Below are 23366 nucleotides of genomic sequence, written 5' to 3' on the forward strand. Positions count from 1 at the left end.
TGCTGTTACTTTGGAGATTTGTTAAACTGCCCTTTGAACTTCCCATGTTCATTACCATCATTTTTCCAAGCACAAGTGGAAAGCTGACTGCTGTGAAATGTATTGGAGAGCTGATGTCCTTGAAGCTTAGCAAAGCAGAGGCAATTAGGTTGGCAAGATGTCTAAGGTGCCAAGCAACTGCATACCTACGTATAGACAGATATGTCAGTCTTATCTTACTAAAGTATCAATACTTTATTCGCTCCTATCTTGTCTTGAAAAAGAAGGATCTATCTTCGTTGTCTCTCCTTTTCTCTTAGGCTTTGTGTCACCTCGGACACCTCAGCCTGCCTATCGCCCTTGCTGATGCAAAGATCGTAAAGCCCTCTTTCTGATGCCATTAACGTGCCCTCTTACCGTCATTTCGAGTTTCTGTGCTGTTTTCCGCACTTTCACCAAATGTGAAGGCATTGGTTGTGATTCACTCTTAACTGCATGGAGGGTCTCGTTAAACATTTTCAGAGTATTTGGGGATATGTTGTCCCTTTGGCAAGAGGGAGGAAAATGATCAGCTCTATTGCTGCAGGGTCTCAACTCAGTGCAAGTTCAGGTGAAATTCAAGTTGATAAACACTCTTCAGTTCGCATTGCAGAGGTGATCTCTTTCTGAAGAGAACGGTGGAGCTGCCTGCGTGCCCGAGGCTCATTCCAAGGCAGGAGGATATGGTCCAAGTGCCTGGGCTGGTACAGTTTCGGACCAACAGGCCCGTCCAGCTGGAGCAGAGCCGCGGCTTTCACGCTCCTCTATTCTGATTTCATGCCAGTACCACCAAATGCGTCCACGTCAGGGTTATCCCCCTCTTCCCATCCCACTGTTTTGTTAGCCAACTGAAGAGTGCTGAGCCTCTGTTGACATTTCCGTCCTGAACAACCTAATTCTTCCGATCGTCTTTCCTGGACTGACATGTTGAAGCGAGGGTTACGCTGGCTCAGCAGTTAGCTCTGCGCGGGGGGGACACAAACCCTTCTGAAGGTCGGTCGTGTAGCAGAAGTTTGATCCCCGGTCTTGTTTCCCATCCCATGTATCTCATTGTAGACCACAAAATAATGCAAGAATTTTCATTTTCACAGAGTGAAACTGAGGATCAGTATAAAAATAAGTCAAACAGTTAAAATGCATGGTTAGGCAGTACCAACTTTTTTTTCTGATTTTTATTACAAGGCTGCTTGAATTTTGTGGCTGTATTTAGGAGGAGCCAAGCTCATTTTCTAAGAAGCTACAGTTAACCAAAATTGCGGTTATAAAACAGACATGGAAGAGACCAGTTAACATCTAAATAAATGCTCACTCTACCCGTAAGTGCAGAAAACGCATTGTTACAGCGTGAATAGTATTTTAGGAGCTGTTTCAAGTATCCAGCATACTTGGCCTTTTGTACAAACAACAAACAATCCCTTTAAATCAGTAAGTGTCAATCATGCAATCATTTGTCTGTATAAAATTTAGCAATAATTTTATCTATTATCTCTTTTCAACATTGGTAAATTTTGCAGTAATGGTGAACGATGGTGAGCTTTTCCACTTCATACAAAATCTCATGTGCCATGTATTCTCGCTGCAGCTGTTCAGGCTGATGTTTAAAAGAGAATTGGGGGTTGTGGGCCCAATCCTGATCCCGTTCGGATTAGCTGCCTTTTTGTTACAGATTCTGTAGGATCAGAGCCAATATCTACGTCCTTATTGCCCGCATCGTTGTCGGAAAGAAGCTGAAAGGGGTCATTCAGCGAGAGACCCGATTTTGGCGGTGAGGCCGGCTGGAGGACCAGAAATAAAAGTTTTCTGTGGTGCCGATGGCAGAGTCCCGTTTTTTCCCCCTGAAGGTAGAGGGAAAGATGGGTCTCACCTGCTCGCTGGCCCCGGTCACCCACCCACGCCCCCCCCCCCCACGCCCGGGCTCCCACGGCAGGATTTCCTCTCCCCTGGAGCGTGTCCCCGCGAGTTTGTCTGCCAGGAAACCGCGTTCTCCGCAAAACCCGAAATATCTGCCGGGTCCCTCCTCCCAAACACCCCCCCGAGAAGCCGCCGCTTCCTCCCTTCCTACTATTTGCGAGTTTTTCTTGGTTTTAACCCCCCCCCCCCCCGGCCCCGACGCGTACCCTCAGGTTTCCTCAGTGTCCGGGGCGATTCCCGCTGCTCCTGGGAAGAGAGACGGGAAAGTTGGAGGCCGATGGAGCGGGGGGACGGGGATGAGGATGAGGATGAGGATGAGGATGGGGACGGGGAGGGACCGCGACCGCACCGCGGCTGCCCAGGGTCTCCGCGCTCCCACTCCCGGTCCCGACCCCTTCTCGGACCCGCAAATAACTCCGCGGCGCAATAAAATAAAATTAAATTAAAATAAAATAAAATAAAAAGAAAGCGGCCCCCAGCCCAGCCGCAGGGATCGGCCCCTCCGGCAGAAAAGGGGGCGCGGAGCGGGGCGGTCAGCGAGCCCGAGTTTCTTCGGCTGCCTTCACCTTTGTGGCTTGGGTTATCTCGGAGATAAGTTCTCGGGTTTTTCTAGGTTCTTACTTAAAAAGTGACTTTATTAACGCGGGTTTCTGTACACCTACAGCGTGCATCAGTAGGATGCTGGAGAGTAAACAGCTGTATTTACGTAAAATGATTAGCCGCTGGACAATAGAAGTCGAGCGATATATTTAGCTACAGGAGGATATTTTCAGACAATACCAGGGCTCTTCATTTCCTCTGGTTTACTTAAAGCAAGGATACGGGGAGTTAGAGGTCACAGTTTACTCACAGCTTTTACAAAACACCGCTCGTAACCTTTTGCTTCAAAACAAACAGCAGAAGCAGCAAGCCCCAAATTGAGGTAAACCCATTTTACACGTCTCCGTCGCCAGAAGCGTTGATCAGGCTCGGTGTTGGCACTGCCTCGCCACTGGATACCCACCGTACATTTGCTTAAAGGTTTAATAATGAAGGGATTTCCTCCCCTCACGGGCGGAGCTCTCCTTTGATGCCCCTCGATGTGCACAGACACCCCACGCCGGCTCCCACCCGAGTGCTAAAGTTTCCGTCCTGGGAATCGGATCCTTTTGCACCAAATTGCGTCTCCGGATCTGCAATTCCTTCCTCGCTGCAAATTAAATTTAATTAAGCAGTTTACTTAAAACGTATTCGATGTTTTGTGTGGAAAAGCAAACTGATTTCCTCGTTTCCTTGAGCGGTAGATTTCATTAGAGAACTCCCAAACACAATTAACACAAAATCTATGGGGCATCGAGCGCGCCTCAAATCTCCTTTTCCTTTCTGTAGCGAGGGAGAGGAGCGGGGGGGGGGGGGGGGGGGCTCAGACACCGGGTTAGTTAAAAAAAAAAAAGACGGGGGTGGTGGGGGAACAATCATTTTCTTCCAAATTGATCAGGGAAATAAATTAAATAGATTACGGTGCCAGTCCTTTTCCTTATAAGGGTTTCTTTGCCTTTGTCCGAAAGCCGAAGGAGCACCACCACCACTGACCCGGTTTTTAAGTGATTTATTCCCGCACTTCTTCGGGAATAAAACTCTGCGAAACCGGCTCTTTTCCACGCTCTGTCGCAGCGTGCTCTGTGCGTGTCTCGGCTGAGGGGCAGGGAAACGGGAGAGCGCCGTCATTTCCCCGGGATTTGGCTTTTAATCCCTTCTGCAGGTACGAGCTTGGCAAGAAATCCCCGCTGGAAGAAATTCGGTAATTCCCCCCCCCCCTCCCCGCTTCGTTTTACAGCAGCCGCCCCGACATGGCACCCACCAGCCTTTAAGCCCGGACCGTGTGTGTCCCGTCACCCCCCCGGGGCCACCCCCCCGCGACCGGCCGGCATTTCTTTCGGCGTGGGGTGGTGGGGGGGAACCGGCTGGGCAGTGCGGGAGGCGCGGGGGGGGACACACAGCCACAGGGACAGACAGAGGGACCGAGGGGGGACCGCTCCCCACGCCCACGCCCCGCGGTTTAGCTGCCGCCGGCCGCTAGTGGGAGCTGTGGCCCCGTGGAAGTGCCGCGGGAGCTGCCGTGCGGAGACCCCCCCCTTGGGGTGGGGGGAGCATCTCCAGCGCTGCCCGTGGGTTGCTCCCCCCCCCCCCGGGCAGAAACGAAGTAAAAGAGCCAGGGGTCGGGTTGATACGCGGGGGGCGGAAAAGAACGGGGTGCTAAAACTGACCCCCCCCCCCAAAAAAAAAAAGAAAAAAAGGCAAGGGAGCCCGCAGCCGTCCCCGTGGGACGCCCGCGGAAAGTTGCGCGGGGAGCTCCGCGCCCGCGGAGGGGCGGCGGGCGGCTTCTCCAGGGGGGGGGGGACGGGGGGGCCGCGTCCCGGGCGAGCGGGGAGAGTGCGGGAGAGCCCCCCCGGCTCTTCCACCAGCGGCGTGCCTGAGAACCGCTCCGGTTTAGCGAAGACGGGCGTTGGGGCGGGTTTTATTTCCTTTTACTTGACCCCCCCTCCCGATTTTTCTCCCCCAGCCGCGCTCTCCCGCACAGCCCCACGGCGGGACTAAGAGCGGGCGGGCGGGCCGGCTCTCCCCCATCACCCCGCCGGCCGGCTCCGGCTCCGGCTCCGGGGTTCGGCTCCCGGGTCCCGGTCCCGGGTGCCGGTGCCGGTGCCGGTGCCGGTGCGGGGGGGTGTTACCTGCCGGCCCTGCTCGGCCGGCCCCGGCGCGGCCCCGCCCACCCGCCCGCCGCGGTTGAAGTGACACACGCGGCGCCCAACCAGCGCGGCGGCCCGGCGGCGGCCCTATGAGCGGCGGCGGCGGGGCGGCGGGGCCGCGCTTATATGGCTACGGCGGCGCGCTGCCGCCGGCCGCGCTCCTGCGCCGGGGACTGGCCGCGGCGGCGGCAACGGCGGCAACAGCGGCGGCGACGGAGGCGTCGCGGGTGGAAGGCGCCGCGGAGGGACCGGACCGGAGCGGAGCGGGCCGGGCCGGCTTGGTGTGCCGCTCCTCCTTCCGTCCTGCTCTCCGCGCCGGGCTGCGCGGCGGCGCAGGTCCCACGCCCGGCTCTCCTCCTCCTGCCGCGGCGCGCACTGCGGATCTCGCCAGGGGAGAGAGGGAGAGAGGGACGTTTTGGCGCTGCGACCCCCCCCTCCGCGTTTTGTTGGCTTTGTGTTTGGTTTGTTGTTTTTTTTTTTTCCTCTTAAATTTTTTTTAATTCTTATTTTTCGCCCCCTCTTTCTTGCCCTGTTCCGCTCCGGGGGCTTTGCCGGCGACAAGGACAGCAGTGCCCCCCCCGGGGAAGCCGGAGCCCTGCCGATGCGCCTCCCCGGGACCGGGGGAGCTGACTCTCGGAGTGGATTTATTGACTCGCGGTTGGTTCCCAGCTCCCCGAAACAGCCCGGGCTGGTGCCTGTGCGGATTGCAAACTGCGGGGAGCAGTGAGAGACACGCAGGAGGAGCCTCCCGCCGAGGCTGTGTCCCTTTCCCTACCCCCCCCCCCCCCCGACCCCTCTCATTTCTCTCCCCGCCGCTTCTGTCCTTTTACCTTTTTTCGCTCCTTTCCACGCGAGCCGTAGACACTGTGAACGCGTCTGGCGCACTGGATCCAAATGGGAGTTGGCAGTTTGAGTGGCATCTTCCGAGGCAGCCGGGAGACCCCCGGTCAGAGGAAGGACTGAGGCGGCGGCGATTTTTTTTGTCGTTCTTGCTGTTGTTACTTCGGAGGTAGCTTTGGATCTTACCTCGCAGGAGAGTTTCCTACGTGCGAGTGGCATACGTGACTCAGTAGATCTGCTTGCGGCTCTCACCGAGTGCATCGTCGTGATTTTTTTTTAAACTGTTTTTAATTTTTTTGATTCTTTTTCTTTTTCGATCTTTCTTCCCTACCGACCGTCCCGGCTGTTGGGATACCGCCCCCACCCGCCCCGCCGTTGCCGCTCAGGTGCCGGGGCAGCGGCGTTGGCGAGGCTCCGGGGGGGGGACGGACCCGGTGCCGCCCGCCACCATGGCAGCGCGGCGGCGCGACGCCTCCGCCTGGAAGTACTGCTGGGGAGTCGCGATGGTCTTGTGCAGAACCGCGCTGGCCAGGTCCATCGTTTTAGATCCAATCTACTGGAATTCCTCCAACCCCAAGTAAGTTCCCATCCCGGGGGCCGGCGGTGCGCGGAGCTGGGGGGGGGGGTGCGCCGGGAATCACGGGGGGGAAGGCTGCGAGCGGCGGCCGCCGGGCACTTTGGGCCTGGGGCTTCCCCGGGGCCGGCTGGTCGGTGTGACGGCGGAGCTGGCCCGGGAGGGGGGGCAGCGGCAGGCTGGAACCCGCGGGAGTTCGGCCGCGGAGCCGCTGCCCCCCCCCCCCCCCGGGGTCGGAGCAGGGGCGGTGGGCTGCGGGGGAAGGGGGATGATCCTCTAGAGTCGTCCGTCTGCGGGTGCAGACTCATCCCGCTGACTCCCGCGAAGTTCCATCTGGTTATAGCAGGGCTAAATTTGGTCGTGGAGTTGATGGTATGGAGGCACATGGCAGTGAGTAATGAAGTAAGCATTACCCGTCACACAACCATTTAGTGTCATTCTTCATTAACAAACCCAGGCGAAAAAGTACATGCGTTCCCAGGACTGCGCTCGCAAAGCACACTCTTAAAACAGAAGCGTATCCTTTAAAAAAACTTCTTAAACATACAGAATTCTTGCTGTGGGGAAGAAGAACTCTTTGGGAAGTGGCCCGGGTTTCTAAAGAGAAATCCCAGTCGGTGATGAAAAAGTGTTCCCACTTCTCTTTTTGTCCCCTTTCATTTTTGACATGCAAAATAAAAGTTGGCTTGGTTCAGTTGTGAAATCCTCTGAACTTCTGTGATTAGAACCACTGTTTTGGAGAACGCAGATCACGGGGGGAAGAAGTGGTCTGTAATGAGTTTAGGGCGTTTTACACCAGAACTAGGTTAAAATAACTTCTTTTAACTCGTGCTGTGTCTTCACTTCTGTGTATTTGAAAGCAAACCGTATGCACTGTGTTAGCTGAATTTCGAATTTCCGATTAAACCCACGTCTTGTTTTCCCGGGGGACTTCTTAGAGGCAGTGTTGGGTGGCGATGAGGCAAGGCGAGCAGAGTGAGTGTTTCCTGGCTCGGGGGTTAACGCTGGGTAGGTGGCAGGGTCTCCGGGAGTGGGGTGGAGATTTCAAAGTTCGGAGCAGCATCTCCAGTTTATCAATGACGGCTGGAAAGCAAGACTGCTTACCTACCCTTGCTCCCACTGAAGGAAAAACTCACAGCAGATGTCTGCCAGTGTTTTTTTAATAATGGACATATTTTCTGTAAAGAATGTTACAGAGATGCAGCAAAGTTTTCTGATCTCTCTTAAAAAAAAAAATTCATATGGAGACCGACAGGACTGCTGCGGACTGCTCAGTCCGGTGGTTTTATTCCTAGCACTGTGTGACAGATGATCGTTTTATCTCTGCGCCAGGCGGGAAGCCAGTTAAAATAAAGTTTAGCTCCAGCCTGTGGCTCGGCAGCTTTGCTGCTGCCGCCCAGCCCAAGCCTCCCTTCGCCGTGAGGAAGGTACGATGGAGCATCCGCGAACAAAGCGACCTGGCCGCTGCATTCTCGACAGTCGGGAGGCTGCGAGCCGGGGTCGCGTCGCCCGGGTCCGTGGGCCGGCGAGGAGGGAAGGAAGGAAAGAGAGAAGAAGGGTCCCGGCGGGGAAAAGGAGAAGGGTCCCGGCCCGGCCGGTGCCTCCAGAGGTCACTGTGCCAACGCGGGAGAGCCCGGGCCGCGCCGGGCGCTCCCCCCGGCCGCTCCCCCGGCCGCTGGCCGCCGTGTCCCTCCTGATCGCCGGCGGGGACGGGAGGGCGTCCGAGCCGTCGCCTTCAGCCCTCCGTGCGGGCCTGGGGGTACGGTTCCCGTGTCAGCTGCGAGCGGCGTCTCCGTTCGGCTAATTCTGAACTCCCTGATTACAAAAAAAAAGGTTTGGATGTTGTTAATGGTAGATCTAATGATAGTGCCTAATTACTTTTTCAACTTAAACGCGCGCTTAAAAATAGGCTGTGCTGTTGATGTAATTGAGTTTTCTTGAGTGATTCATCGAGGCTTAATCACCACGGTGAAGGAGTACACTATTAAAATTAGTCTTTTCAATTGCTGGGGCTAGTGATTTATAGGGCACTCGCAGGCCCGGAGTTCGAGGAAGCTTACAAACGCATTACTGATATTGCTGCCGGTGAGACGGCTCCGCTTCTGGGAGCAGGATTTCTTACTAATTCTCGTCACAACTGTTCGCCTGAAGGATACTGAATAATTTCTCCTTAGACGAGGTTGTCCTCACTCTGGATTCAGGCTGGATGTTAGCTCCAGAAGTAAGCTGCTGAATGGGTCTTGGCGAAGTATAATAATAAAGCTCCTTCCTCGGTTTGAAATAATAACTATCTTCGGTGCCGGTTAATTTATTCAGGGAAGCTGTGCATTTAACTCTATTGAAAGCCTCAACGCATAAATCTGCCGAACAGGTAGGCAATTAAATGCTGGGAGAAGTTGTTAGTCAGGTTAATATAAAGTATGAAATAATAAATTTTAGGTGAAGGTGAACGTATAAACTGAATTGGTTTTGCACAGAAGTTTAGAGGTTATAATTTCTAGCAGGTGGCTGGGACGGAGAGCACGCGGTAGCCATTTGAACACAGAGCTCCCTCCCACTTTCCACCCGCACCCCCCCTTCCCTTCATAGAGATCTGCTTTTATTGCCTCAACCAAATCGTAAGATTTAAGTGACATACATAAAATAATTATACCTGCGACTTTATTGCTGGGGAGGTTAAACATCAGTGTTGCAGGATGCTTTTGGTAGACTTCACAGACTTGGCCTCTGAAGGACCTTAGATCTCATGATCCTGAAAACACAAGAGAAAAATTGCTCTGAGGACTTAACTCCTGTTGACACTTTTTAACGGGGGACTTTCTGCCTGTGTTGTTTCTGCCAAGACAAACGATGTATATAAGATAGCATGGCTTACCTCAGTTTCACCTCACAAGGCCTCAGCACCGCCTTTGGCACACAGGACCGCGCATAGTGGTATATGGGGTGCCTTTTAGTCAGCCGGTGGAGAAATCTCATTGAAAAAACCATTGCTTATGTCCAAGTGTTGCTACTCACTGCGTGCTATAGGCCAGTGAGCAAAGCGGTTCCCCTTGGTGACATGTGGAAGGTTATCCTCACAATTGGTGCCTTTGACACTGATTAAGTTAGATTATATAGCTGTTTTTCTCTCCCTCTGATAACCAGTTATATATGGGACATTTCACAGCCCGCCTCTGAATGAATGCTAACATGTCAGAAACTGATAAAATAAACTACAATTGATGACCCTGTTAAATGTTCTATTCAGTAGCATATAGACTAGTCTGCTTCTCATTGTATCTGAAATTCTTATTTTTGTAGGTAAACAAATGCGCATTCACTGCGGATTGAATAGCCCCTTGAACTATGCTCTGCAGTTTGCATTTGGGTTAATCTTGTCGGTTTTAATATAGAGAGGGGAAAAAAAGGAGAAAGCACCAGGGGTGGAATTGTTAGTGCTTTCACATCCACATTCCTCACATTTTGTCAGGATGATAAACTGTAGGTAATGGACAGCCGTTGTTTCACAGGACAGGCGAGCCAGCCGGAGCACAAAGAGCTTGCTGAAACGATATCTCACAACATGTTTGGGAGCCTCTCAGCTAGACAAGAATTTATTTGGGAGCCCTGTGTCGTGGGACCGCACTTTCTAACCTCGGCAATTACAGCTTCAAGCTGGAGAAACAGGAGTGGAAGGTTGAAATGATTTAAACACATGCTCCTAAATTGTACCCAAAACATAGCTGTTGACACTTGGCATGCTAATACAAGGAGTGAGTGGTGGCTTCCAGGCCATTTGATATCTCTGGCATTTGTAGCCAGGTCTCCGAAGCACAAGTGAATTAGCAAAATGAATTCAGAACAAACTGAAGGCCGAATTCTTCAGCTGGTTATTTTCCTCTGCCTTTTATACGTGGAGTATAATTGCTATATTATTTATAGTAATTATCTTAAGGCATGTTATCTGTAAGCTGCGCTATGTTATTTCACTTTGTTTAATGAACTAATTGCCTTTAGAAAGGCAGTGACTAAAAGTGAAGCTAAAATCACTCAAGTTCTCCCTCTTCCCACACGCAAGAATGCCTCCCTCTCCCCCCCGCCCCTTCCCTTTTCCCCCCCTTTTCCTGTTTCATTTTGAGGAAGTCCCATCGCTTTAGGTATGAGGGATGGTCTTGAATTCAGCCCAGGCTCCTGTAATGGGAAGTCAGGGAAGGACCCGAGGTGGCTGCCCTGACATGCTGGCACAGAGACCTGCGCAGCAGCCAGGGCCAGGGTTGCTTTTGGGGCTTTTTTTTTTTTTTTTTTTTTTGAGAATCTGATCTTCGTGTGTTGTGCAACCTGCAGTACTTGAAATTGCTTGTTGCAAATGAGAAGAAAGTGTTCTTCTGAAAAAAAAATAGTGATTAAAATGTTATTCATGTGTGCCTAATGTCTGCCTGCCTTGGCTGCTGACATAAAGAAACCTGTTTTTCTGGTCATTTATCATACATCTACATGGATTTGCTTATGAGCTCATTCTTTGCGAGGCGTTGTGGAAACTTAAATAGGAATGTTAAACTGCTCGAAATATTTTGATTAAAATACGCAGTGCCACAGAATACAGACTTTTAAGCGGAACACTGTTGTCTTGAGCGAGGGGAGGGTTTTTTGAGGGGGTGGGGAGGGAGTGGCAAGGGAGAAGAGTTTTGGGGGGGAGTTGCATGAAAAGCAGAGGAAGGGAGGGATGGCAAATGGACAGTGTCAGAAGAGCTTGGAAAAACTCCTGTGGCTTCATTGTCTCTTTAAAGCCAGAGAACACAAAGACAAACGCAGTTCAGCCTTTCTCCCATGATGGAAAATGTAAACCGTTGACACAGCTCCCATGTTTAACTTGTTTAATTCTCATTTTAAATTCAGTACTATACCAGCCGTGTGAACTCTGAAGATTTCTTTAGTAATCCATTTTGTAGTTCCGAATCAAAAACAAAGTGAAAAGGTCTGACACAATTTGCTTTTATTTTTAGGCAAATCAACCCTGGTCATAGTTAATAAGGGGATTACAACCCAGACTAGGTCTTTACAGATGTAATGTAAATCAAGGGCAGAGTATAAAGAAACTGATCCCTTTTGATTGAAGTATGGTAAAAAGGCATAGAGAAACTAGCAGCAGTAATCTGATTGTATGGCAATAAAACCACCATTTTCTGTCTTTCAGATAAAAATAATGTGGTAAATCCATGCAGTTCATAAGATGTAAAGGCAGATAAAGGGTGATGCCATGGCAACATATAGATTAGCTTGATGTTAGAAATGACACGTCTCTGAAAGGGGTGTTGGAGACGAAGGGCCTTGCTCCGGGCTGTAAGGTATTATGTGAGAACCACACAAAACTTGGGGGCCGGGATTAGAAAGTATGAAAGGCCTACTTGTGGCTTGGGATGGTTAAAGCAGTAAAGAAAAGCTGCTCAGTTCTTGCTCATTGGTGGTGTATAATATGGTAAAGATAGATTTCATTTACTGCTTTCTGCCGAGATGGGGACCGATTAAAACTTGAGATGGCTGCAATTGTTAGGTGTGGAAGATTTTCCTTTTTAACTCCTGCCCTAGCAGCAGCCTTTCTGAAGAATTAGCTGCACTTGGGGTTTGTTGCCTTAATCTGTTTGGGCTTTGGGCAGGGGCATGCTGGCAAGGAACAGAGAGCAGAGGGGATAGGTAGGACCGGGGTTATCTGGAAAGAAAACAGACCTTTTGATTTCAGCTGTGTTTCAGGCTGGGGTCTCCATCTCACACTCCATGGGAGCAGCAAAGATAAACATGCTGCATTGTCTGTGCCTTGGCCAGGTGATACTTCAGCATCTCTTGTGTTTCCCATCCTGCAAAAATACAAAAGAAAAAAACCCAACCAAAACCCAAACCACAAGCAAACCAGCATCCATTCCTATTTACCAATAAAGCTGCAGATAAGCAAATTGATCTGGCTTAGTCTCTAGGTGGTATTTATTTCCGAAAGGCAGGCTGAAATCTAGAAATGAATGAGATAAGCATCTGCCTACCCCTTCTCCCCAACTTAAAATCATTGGGATGAGTTTGCCGTCAGCCCCTGGAGTTCAGCCGGCAGACAATTTAGCCATTGTTTTGTCATTTACTTCAAGCGATTTGCGGCTGTAAAGGTAGTAAAATACCTCTCCTAGTGCAGCTGCTTGGATTTTTTTTCCCTTGCCTTTTCTCTTCAAGAGCCTTCTAAATAGTTAAGACTTGCTTTTCCACCCACCTGACAACCGTGAACAGCCACAACTTAAAGTCAGCATTACATTGCAAATCAGGGGCGCGATTCAAACGAGAAATATTTACTTTATTGCCTGCTCATTTCTCTGCTAAGAGGGGAAAGAAAACACTCTGCATTTGTTAGGCAGAGTCTAGACATAAGGGGAGAAAACACCGAAGCCTACAATAACAGTTGTGTCTTTCTTTAGTGGGAATGAGCCTGGGATGAGCTCGGCAAAATGGAATTCATGCTGTTTCTTTGGCAGTGGCTCGGACACTTTTTAAGTTTGGGGTTTTTTTTCCTTCATTTTCTGGATTTTTTTTATAAAGATGTTGATTACATGCTTGAATTTGTCATTCTTAGCCTACCCTGTAGTAAGCTGGAAAGCTTCACAATTCTGACTGAAAAGGGAACCAGAACCAAAACTGTCGAGCTGCTGGTGCTGAACAAATGCAAAATAAACAAGTGCTTATAGGGAGCCGAACGGATTGGCGGAATATACGGGGCCTGAAGAGCTGAGATACGTCTCCTCTCTTGCAGCTTAACCTTCACAAACGTATATCAAAAGACCCGATTCATTTGCTGAAATTCTCCAAAGCGCAGGGGCACTCTCATCTAATTTACAGGCCGGTCACATCCAAGCACCTTGCATTCTGCATTTGACAATGATTGCTAATGGGCCATTCAACTAAAGTATTTGCTTGTTAACAGGGAACAGAGCATGATAAATGTCCAGCAAGCTTGCGGCCTCCTTCAGCTTTTCAAATGCAGACTGGTGCATATTTATGGCAGGCAAATGACAAAGGGAGAAGCTGAATTACTCTGGCCTTATGCTTTCTGTTCGAACAAGGGTTAAAGTAATTAAAGAAATAATGCAAAAACCGATGTCCTTTGTTCGCCCACCATTATCCAACATTTAGCTTTCGAACCTGCCTGTCACGTCACATTTCGGAGATGTACCGGATCGGGCTCGGCGGGTTTGGGAGAGCCACAGCGGGGGGCGGAGGGTAATTCTTCTTCACGGGGCCCATCCCGGGCAGAGCAGGCCCGGGCGCCCTGGGCCCCTGCCGAAGCCTCCGCAGGCTCCCCTCGCCTGACGCGCACGTTTTTCACTGACATACATCGACTCCAAGATGTACTTCAAACACAGAGGTTTTGCCATTTGCACTCCAGTTCCCTAACTGGGGGGAAAAGACCCCAGCGCCAGCCCCGGGACAGCGGAGGGGCTTTGGGGAGACAGGCCCGCGGCCCTGAGGGCCAGGCCTGACGCCAAAATGGCGGCACAGAGCCGGGGGCTGGGGCTTCAAAACCGAGGCTGGAGAGCGGGCGCACAGAAATTCCCTGAACCTGAAGTGTCCTCAGGGTCACTTTGAAGTATTTGTTACTTTTTGTCATTTTTTTTGGTGCTTGTCAATGCACGCCTTTAATCTTAGCCTGATTTTCGACAGTCTTCGAGCAGACTGAGATGCAGCATTAGGAGAGATAATTTTAAATTCCGTATTCAGACGTGTCATTTAGTACTTTGTGTTTCTAGTTGCAAGTAGATAAATATGTTCAAGGCTTCTGTCTAGCTCCTGTCCAACTCCATCAAAATACCTCCAGTGATTTCAGTGAGTATTACATGAGCCTACAAGGGCTTTACATTATAATTGTTTTTTCGTTATAGGCCAAATTTTAATTTTCTTGTAATGAACAAAATCTATCATTTTACTCAAGGAAAGAGAACATCCAGATTTTATTCCCCCCCCCCCCCCCGTTAACTGTGCTGCAGAGAACTTTCCTTTGATGTGATTATATACTTTGTCAAAGACAGCAAATAAGGGCAGGACCTCTATCTTTTTTGGCAATCCTGGCCAGCCAACACCCAGTGTTTATTGCGGTATCAGCATGATAATTATAATGCAGCTGATTTAAACTTTGATGTAATAGTCTATGCTTTCTTCTGGTCTTAAACGTAGGTTCCGAGCCAAAAAAGATAAAGGCTGGTAGAGGATTATGTTGCTAGGTGAATCATTCCTGATGTATGGCATATACATAGCTATAAGATGGGGTTTCTACCTATAGTGTTCTTTTGAAGTGTCTCGTGGTTAATGGCTAAAATAGGATTTACAAGACTTTATTTAGTAGGCTTCAGAGCTGTGTACACTTTAAAGCATAATCAAGTTTTACACATCGTCAACAGAAAATGAGAAATTATATGGCTTGTCTTACGCGGGAGGATAGGTTAGGTGGTGGAATGATACGTTAGGCTGAAAAATCCGTGATGCTGCAAATTACTTCTCACCGTTTTGTTAGCTTTTGTTTGAATAGTGCATTTACTCCGGTACCCAAATCAAAGAACAGTGGTGGGGAAGGTGAACAATGCACTGTAAAGGGAAGTGCATGTTAAAGCTAATAAGAGGGATTTAAAATTTATTATTATTATTAGTTAAAGCCCATTCGCAATTGAATGCTATTTTATTTTGGATTGGGAGTTCTGCCAGACTCCAGCCTGTCAGAGCTCAGAAGACTCAAATCAAGTCCAGGCCTATTTCTGCAGCAAACGGGAATCCTGGCTCCTTGCCTGTGGATTCATTCAGGAAGACCCATCTGGCTTTTGATGTTCTGCAAGTTTGAAGCAGTTTGTTTAAGGAACCTATGCAGCGAGCACTGATGAAAGCACACATAACTGCGCTTCTGACTCTTCGAGTGGTGCATCGTTTCACATTTTCATTTTTGCTGGTGCTTGCCATCTGCTTACCTACTGCCTGAGCAGCAGTTGGTTTCTATACCTGACTGGATAAAAGTGTAAATTTGGAGTTGGGAACATCTTGACTCCTTTTGAGGATTTGCAATCCCATAGCATTCACTGTCCACACTTCGGTTGGTTTCTTGATGTTTAATTAATTTCAATTTAGTTCATAAGCAGGCTAGCTTAATCGCTGCACAACACCTGACCTTTAGGTTTTTGGAGGTTTTCTTTTTCCAAGGTTTTTCCAAGCTATATAGATGAGCTGAACAGGGAGGGTCATGTTGGCAGGCGAGACTACTAGTCTGCGTGATAAATATTTTGAAAGGGACGATTTTTAGTGGTAATCGTTCCTTCTATCAGACAGTTTTCAGGCACTTTTTGAAGAAAAACAAAAGCCGAATCTTCATAAATTTGTTGCTTATTACAGTCTTTTCCATTCTGTGATTGGTCTGTGACAGCAAGGCGAGCAAGATGGCACTGACGCCTGACTCGGGAAACCGTCCTTATTGAGAAAATCTCATGTTAAGCATGCGCTGAATGCTGAATATTTTTGCTGAAGCGGGACGAATTTAAGCATGAGCTGTCTTGAACCAAGGCCAGAGTGAAAAGTTTTTTTGGGGTTGGACAAATACAGATCTCTCTGAAGCTTCATTACAGTTGTTTTTTTTTTATATCAGAAAATGATGTCAGAAGCTACAGCCCTGTCTGCATTTGGACAGTCTTAATTTTCATGTGGCTTGCCAGTAGTCAGCATAGCTGTACCAATGGTGATACCTTGTGCCAGCTGGGAAGCTTGAGTGGGTCCACCAGCTTTGCTCCTGGAGGTCTGGCTGCAGCAGTAGCTCTGCTGGAACCCAGTTTTCTGTGCTTTTGCTTGCATTTCGGTGTAATGCCAGCAGCACATTTCCACTGATGACTGATTGCTGAGAGCGACCTAGCTGTTCCCAGGAGCCTGGGTGACTCCCTGGGAGAGAACCCAGTTTGCACGGAGTGCACAGGCTGAGCATTTTGTTAAAATGCCAGTGTCTGGCAATTTCAAATTTCAATCAGTGGTTTCAAATGGAGTGGCTGGAGCTCCCGCTGTTCCCAGCCGTCTGCTGAACCCCTCTGATGGACTCTTCCACCCGGGGTGGTGATGACCGATCTAGTCTTGAATACACTTCTGGACCTTTGCAGGAGTTTTTAAACTATTCCAGCATCAGTTTAGCTTAGTTTGAGAGGCTCGGACCTGCAGTGGGCCAAAAACTGGTTCTTGGGAGGTCATATATTACTACTGTCTTGGAGGTGGCAGCGGCCACCCAGTTTTATGCTGCTTCTGCAAGTCAGTCAAACTTTGGAAAAGCTAGTATTTAATGTAAGAACGTGGGATCTCCACACTTGCAAGTGGCTGAATCTTGGGTTTAATGTGAGATGCAAGTGCAGGCTGATTGTATCTCCCATTTGGATTTTTGCTCAAGGTCATTTTCTCTCACCTGAAAACTGTCTTTTTAATATAAAGAGGAAAAGGTTGCGGTATAGGACTGATAGAGAGTTGTAACTGGATTCTGAAAATCTTTGCATAACAATGATTTGCCAAAATAGCTTTGGTTTGTCATACAATGCTGTTATTGATTTGGCATAACTTTTCCTGAAAGTTGTGAGCTAACGACTTCTGCTGCTTCCAGTGTTTACTTATGCAGGCAAATGGTATGCAATAATATATTTTCTAACAACTGCAAAGCAGCTGAAATTTTTTCTTTGAATTTAAGATCTAATCACCGATTATTAATGTCTCATCAAGTAACAAGACAGTCCCCGCCCTCTTCTATAGACTTTGCTCGGAGCATGTCTTGGAACAAGACTGTACAGGTGTGAACAAATTGTAGTCAAGAGAAGGAAGACTGCAAACTTTGGTTGGCATCCTTGTATTGTGGCCGACACAAGACATTTGTTTTTGTAATAGGAGCGGTGGAGAAGAGCACAGAATAGCACAGCAATAGAACAATCTGGTTTTATTGTTTCTCTTTGGTGATTTACAGTGCCCTTTTTGAAAAGTAGTTCTTTGGCAAATGCCGGCTGCTCTCTGTCAGCTTTGTAAAAGCAAAGACTTTAGTGACTTGTGTAAGAAGCACACACTTTCCATTCCATGCTAACTACTGCTCTGCAGCTTTTCAGTAAAGCACCATCTTTCTTGGGTTTGGCACACCCTGCCTCTGTGAGCACAGGTCAAGTAGAGCAGTGGGTTTGTGTTAACGTTGAATTCATGGCACAGATTCCCCCCCCCCCAAAAAAAAATCCAAGCCATATAAATACCTGATTATCTTTGCTGCAAGAGGAAAGAACTACTTTAATATTCCCAGTAGCATATTTTGAACAACAATTCTTTAATTAAAACAACATTGGTTTCTTCCTGTACTTCATGGCTAGCAAATGAGAGAAAACACCAGTGTTAATATCAAAGGGAGTCAGTTTTCATTACAGTAATGGTTCAATTGTGCAATGCTGTAGGCAGTGAAATTTAATATTATTGTGACTTGTATTGTAATTGTAAGATGACAGAGGAAAATGGATTAAGTTTAAATATAAGTCTACACAGTGGCACATGGACTTTGTCAAATGGAAGCTGAGGGTTGGGGCAGGACAGGTCCCCCTCTGGCTCTGTCATAATGAATTAGTGTTTTGTAAATAACTGGCCACTAGACTGTAGATTTATTACCTTTTGTAGATATAGGTGGACACACGCAGACATACGTGGATTCCGTACTGACTGTAATTGCAGTGCGGAGTTGCAGAACGGGTTTATGCCTGTAGGCTTGCAGGGTATTTGAATGTCTAGGCTTCTTGTCTTCACCTTTCATGAAAGTATTCTTGCCTGCCAGTTTGTGAAGTTTTCTTCTGAAGGGTACACCCATCCTTTCAGCTAAGGGATCGCTAACACATGAACGGCCTCCGACTGGAAAGCCCTTTGTCATTCTTTTCTTCCTGATGAAGAAAACCAAATTCGAGTTGCAGATGAGCTTTGCTTTAGAAAACTCTCCTAGAGAGACAACTAGTGTTAATGAGCAATATCCCCTTCTTTCCGGGTTGCCCATATACATGCAGATGAAAATGGAAGACGGTGATTTAGACCATCCATTCCTGATCTCTTCCATGGAAGATGAGGGACTGTGAAGGCTCGATATTTTATTTATTCACAGCGCAGGCGAGCAGAAGGTGTCCCTGAGCAGGGCCCACCGGTGCGGTGGTGGGTAGGGGGGTTCCCGGTGGCTGTACCCCGAGCCCGTGCCCCGAGACCCGCTGTGCTGCTCGGAGTGTTGTGCTGAAACCTGTCCTAATGGGGAAGTGCCAAAGGGGGCAGTCACGGGCTGTCCAAAAAATAGTTATTTTTTAAGGGTCCTTTTTGTGGCAAAAGTTGTATTTCTCAATAGGCTTCTGTTTAAAATAATGATCATATGAATATCTTTGGTTCGAAAGGCTTAGAGATGTGGCCAGAGCATATCGTTAAGCATTGGTGGAACGGTGTTCGCTGTGTGTATTTCCACGTTCTGTCCCTTAACCCGGTCCTGAAACATGCTATGTATTTGGAAGGAATCGAAGGAAGGAAGCTTTCGTCGGATATATTTAGGACATAGTTATACTAAGCACTTCTGAAAGAATTCCAACTTTGCTACTCATGTCTGGTTCTCAAGCTGTGCATTACCAGCACCGCATTTCTGGAAAAACAAAAGAATGCTGAGGCTAGGGGTTTCAGCTTGAAGTACTAAAGTGTGTAGTGGTGGCATGGGTCAAGAGTTGGGCTCTCATCCAGATCCGCATGCATCATTTGTCAAGAGGTAACTAGAAAGAGCGACTAATTACAATGCACCTACTGAGTGTTTTCTCTTTCAGAAATTCCTCAGAATAAGCCATTTATACAGATTGGCTGCTGCTCTCCACTGCAGCCACTTGCAGTTTTTAAACTCTATGTAGAAAGCATGTTTCTGCTGAAATGCAATAAAAAGGAGAATGTGCCTGTGTGTGTTTCCATGCTTGTGTAGGAGAGAGAGCGAGCAGTGATTTGAGGAGTGATTCCCTGTTTGCTGAAGCTGAGAAAGTCCAGCACTGTTGCGAGGGTTCATATTTCTGTAAATGCTGATGAAATGTTAATATAATACACTTTAAAATAGAACATTGGTCATATCCATCCTTCCTCCCCCCCCCCCCCCCTTAGTTAGAAGACTGTCCTGAAGCACATTAGCGGTTCTTTTGTGGTAACCGGAATTGATTTAGTAAATGGATCAGAATTCTCTAGTGCTTTAAGTACTTTTAGCAGAGCAGTAATTGCTTTCTGCACAATAATACAAAAAGTTAATTGCTATTAATAGTGCTTTATGTGGAGGTCATGTATGAAAACTGAATATAAAATCTAGATCTTTTTGAAAAAACACCTGTGTCAACTTTGGTAAAAAAACAAAACGTACATCTTCTCAGCATTTCAAGCTTTACCCGTGTGGTAAATGTTCTAAGCCAGGCTACATGTCCGTGTGCAAAAAGCCCGGATCTCGGTTCTCATTGTAGAGGAAAAACCAAACAGATAGATCTTTGCTCTAAGAGGGTTTTTTTTAAGGCAGAGGAAAATGTGCTTCCCTTTTACAGGAGGAAAAACTGTGCATCCATCTTTGCACCCTGGATTTACATTGGGGACAGAGGGGTAAAAAGCACAAGTTGGTCTAAAGGTTTTAGTTATGCGAGTGGTTTTTTTTGCTTTGTTCTGCGAGTGAGAGCCAAGCGGTGAGGGAAAGGGCAGCTTTCCAGCAAAACTAAACCATCTCTTGCAGGCGGCGGCGGTGTCCAGTTGAACCAGACAAGGCCATCTTACAGCAAAACCCTCCCGGCAGCTGCGCGCCGGTGGGCTGAAGCCAGGGAGGGCACTGCCTCTGCTTGGCTGGGTGGGCTGGGGAGAGGGGGCTCCTGGCACCCCCGAGTCCGTGGCCACCCTGAGATGCCCTGCTCCCCTGGGCAGGAACGGCAGAGTCAGCTGCCTCTGCCGGAGCCCAGGGTCGGGGTAGCCCTGAAGGAGAGTCTGTGGCACCTCCTTTGGCTCGTTTCCTTTTTCCACGGGATGAGATCGCATCTGTAACTTCGTACATCACAGCTTTTAAGGAACCAGGTTTTCTCTTAGAGTGTCTCCAAGAGGATGTCTTCGGTGCCGGCTTGCAGGTGACCTTCCGTATCTGCGAAGGGTGACAGGGGCATGGTTCTTGCCAAGTGTCACGTCTTGGCTGCAGGTTTTGGGCTCTCTCAAGTGCAAGGTGCCTTTAGACTTGTGACCGTCCTAAGCTGGATGGAGCAAAGAAGTGAGTGTCTGTATCTCTGCAACAGCAATAGTCACACCAGTTATTTGGTGAAGGAAGCTCATGACACATCTTTCTAGGAGACCGGTCAGGGCATTTTCTGACATGGTTGAAGAGGGATGGCATCTGTGGGTGCCTCTCTGTACACTGGAAGCTCTGTGCCTTTAAGACTATGATGAGATGGTACAATTTGACTGTCAAATCCTGCGGGTCCATGCAAAAAAATGTTTTCTTTGGGGAGAAGTGTATGCACTTTCAGCCCGTCCTTGTTTTATGCCTATTAGAAATCCTTTGTTGTATTTTAAATGTGTTCCTCTAGTATTCTTCAAAAGGTAGTGCAATGACTTGTTAAATGAAACAGCTAAAATTTCATACATGCTACTCATTCCCCGTCCACTTAAAATTTTGAGAAAACGTAATAATGCTGCAGAATCATTCTGTATAGGTTATTAAGATTTCAGTTGTAAACATATTTCATTGTTTTGCCCTACTGGAGTCAATAGAAGTTTTGCAACTGATTTCAGTAAGAATGGGTCCAGGAAAAGGCACCAAGAACAGCATCTGTTGGCATGGCTACTTGAGACGCACGAGATGGTGGCACCATTATCCTTTTGTGTCCAGGGTGGTGATTAAAAGAAAATAAACCCTTGACCGTTCCCTTTCTCAGTGCCCTGCAAGCATTTCCCCCAGGTAGTCCCAAAGCAGATGGGCTTCATCAGAGGTGAGGAAGGAGGAGGACAAGGAGGTACCACAAACCCCGGGATGGAGATGAGCTACAGTTTCAGGGGACTCTTTCAAAGCATTTATGGGCTTGCTGCAGGATTTTATTGCAGGAGAGCCCAAGCCCTGAGAAGAGGTTCTTCCCTTCCAATGGAAGTGAGGAATACAAGTGCTGCAGCTTTAGAAACTTGTGTTATGGTATTTTATAATCTGGTTTTGTATAATGTGGTACTCACCATTAAAGATCTTAAGGGATGAGCGTGAATGTATTTGTTTATTTATTTGTTTGAATTCCATTTAGTTTCTAGCCTGCAAGTCCTATTAATGCAAGTAACCATTGCTTACATTAATAGTTTCATTAACTGTGTGAAAAAATGTTACATATAAATAAAGGTCAGCAGATTAAACTTCTTAAATTTATTTAAATTCAAAACTGTCCCTATTTAGCATGTTCTGTAAAACTTTGTTATAGTATTAAAATAATCTAATAATACTGCACTGGCAAAGAAAAGTAGCTTCCAAAACTCACTTAAAAAATTTAATAATATGAAATGCTGTACTTACTTTGTTTTCAAAGTTTCATTTGTTAGTCTGTGTATAAAACCAGTCTGTCGTCTTGCTGTGTCACACTATGGGAATTTTTCTTGCAGAGACTTCACCTAAGAGTGGTGCCTTTCTTTTTAACAAAATTCCATACCCATTTTGAGGCAGTGACTCCACATTAATCTTTTTTGATGAAGCTTTTTTTCCTGTCTGTTCCACAGCAGTTACTGATCCTCTTCTCATTGAATTCACGTTTACTTAATCCAGTTAAACTGGAGTGAGATCAGTCCTATAAAATCACCGCTTCTGCAAAAAAGCATTTTGGGTTTACAGCTGGGTGTATACCTTATATCCACACGGCATATCTTTGTATATGATGTTGAATATGACAGAAACTAATGTGAAGGCTCTGTATGGATCAAAGGACTCTGACAGAGAGCTCTGGTCTATGTTTTTGGATTTTAGGCAGTTCAGAGTCTTTGGGAATTGGTAAACTGGTTTTCATCTGGTTCAGCAGGCTGTGATTAGCACACTGCTACTTCACTGAAATCACTAGGACCTTTTCTTGGAACTTTTATTTGCTTTGCATCAAGCTGGTAGGACTTCTGCCTTGCTCAAATATTTCTCCTGTGGACAAAATGATATTTCAAATATGAAAGTTGTTATTTTCTCAAAAGCCAGATGATGAATACATACACAGTTTAATAACCATTCTTTTTAAACAGTAAGGACTTGTATGTGGAATGCTATTCTGTATTCTGTTTCGGTTTGCACTTGTATAAGTAACGGGCTAACATACTGTGTTATTAGCATTCATGACATTTCCTTAATAAAACTTTTCAATGAATAACTTTATAGTCAGGCTGGTAGTTAAACTTCATAAAGCTAAGTGGGTAGGATTCCCCAGCAGAAGGTTTCAGGCTGCATTTTAAGAAGTGTCTTGATTGTTCGCATTTTTAGGGTTATTTTTTTTTACATTAATTTAAAGCTAACTACCTACACCAATTAGTTCAGGTAAGGTATTAAAGCACAGAAATTTGGCATTGTTTCCCCAGTTAAATAGACAAGACTAGCAACGAGTACTAACATGCTTTCTAAAATTGCATTTATTTTATAATTACTAGGATATAGTTAAAGCTAAGAGTGCACATATATATTTATAGTATGTGTATATATATATAGTTTTACAAGTTGGGAAAAGGATGACAACACATTTGTTACATCAGTCAATACTGATTAACAAAATCTCTTTAAGAATTTATTTCTCTAAGAATTTTAACTGTCAATAATCTTACAGTTTCAGAAATGTCTGTGTACTAAGGAATAGTAGATATTTTCAGTGAAAAAGTGCTGACAGGTAAAGTTCTAATTTTTTTTGAGAATTTACTACAATGAAATTAGGCAGGTTTGAGTGGTTATCATTAAGGAAAACCCCTTTATAATTTAATATGGTTGAATGTGCTAACTTTCTCTAAACAAGAAGTAGATTCTTAAGAAATTAGTTGGAAACTGTGCATAATATAAATTTTATTTTTGGTAAAATTTCAAAATAAAATTTAACTTCTCCAGGACTTTGAACGGTAAGGGTACATTAGTGCCAGGAACTGCTGGGCTTTAAAATAAGCGTGGTACAGAAAATTACTGTAACGTTGGTGGCAGTGGGGAACAGACTGCTCTGTTCCTATTTTCTGTTCGTGTCTCGTGACTTTTTGGTCTAATATAGTACTTATTTTTAAAAAGGTTTGGGAACTCTGCATGTTGCTGTTAT

General features: G+C 47.0%; 1 protein-coding gene and 1 long non-coding RNA gene across 2 annotated transcripts in view; one reads left to right on the forward strand and one right to left on the reverse strand.

Annotated features, from left to right (window-relative positions):
• Positions 1 to 1169: 1169 nt before the first annotated feature.
• Positions 1170 to 2836, reverse strand: LOC142039443 (uncharacterized). The gene is made up of 3 exons (XR_012652897.1): positions 2780 to 2836; positions 2136 to 2175; positions 1170 to 1853 (listed from the first exon to the last, which is right to left on the reverse strand). It is a non-coding gene; the product is annotated as an uncharacterized LOC142039443 (long non-coding RNA).
• A 2642-nt stretch (positions 2837 to 5478) lies between these two features.
• EFNB2 (ephrin B2) overlaps positions 5479 to 23366 on the forward strand; it is a 44990-nt gene continuing 27102 nt past the window's right edge. Inside the window, exon 1 of the mRNA XM_075045865.1 lies at positions 5479 to 6072. Within this exon, the coding sequence (XP_074901966.1) occupies positions 5945 to 6072 (128 nt within the window). The 5' untranslated portion in view covers positions 5479 to 5944. The remainder of the gene's footprint in view (positions 6073 to 23366) is intronic.

Source organism: Buteo buteo, chromosome 14 (assembly GCF_964188355.1).
Source record: "Buteo buteo chromosome 14, bButBut1.hap1.1, whole genome shotgun sequence".
Classification (NCBI taxonomy): Eukaryota; Metazoa; Chordata; class Aves; order Accipitriformes; family Accipitridae; genus Buteo; species Buteo buteo.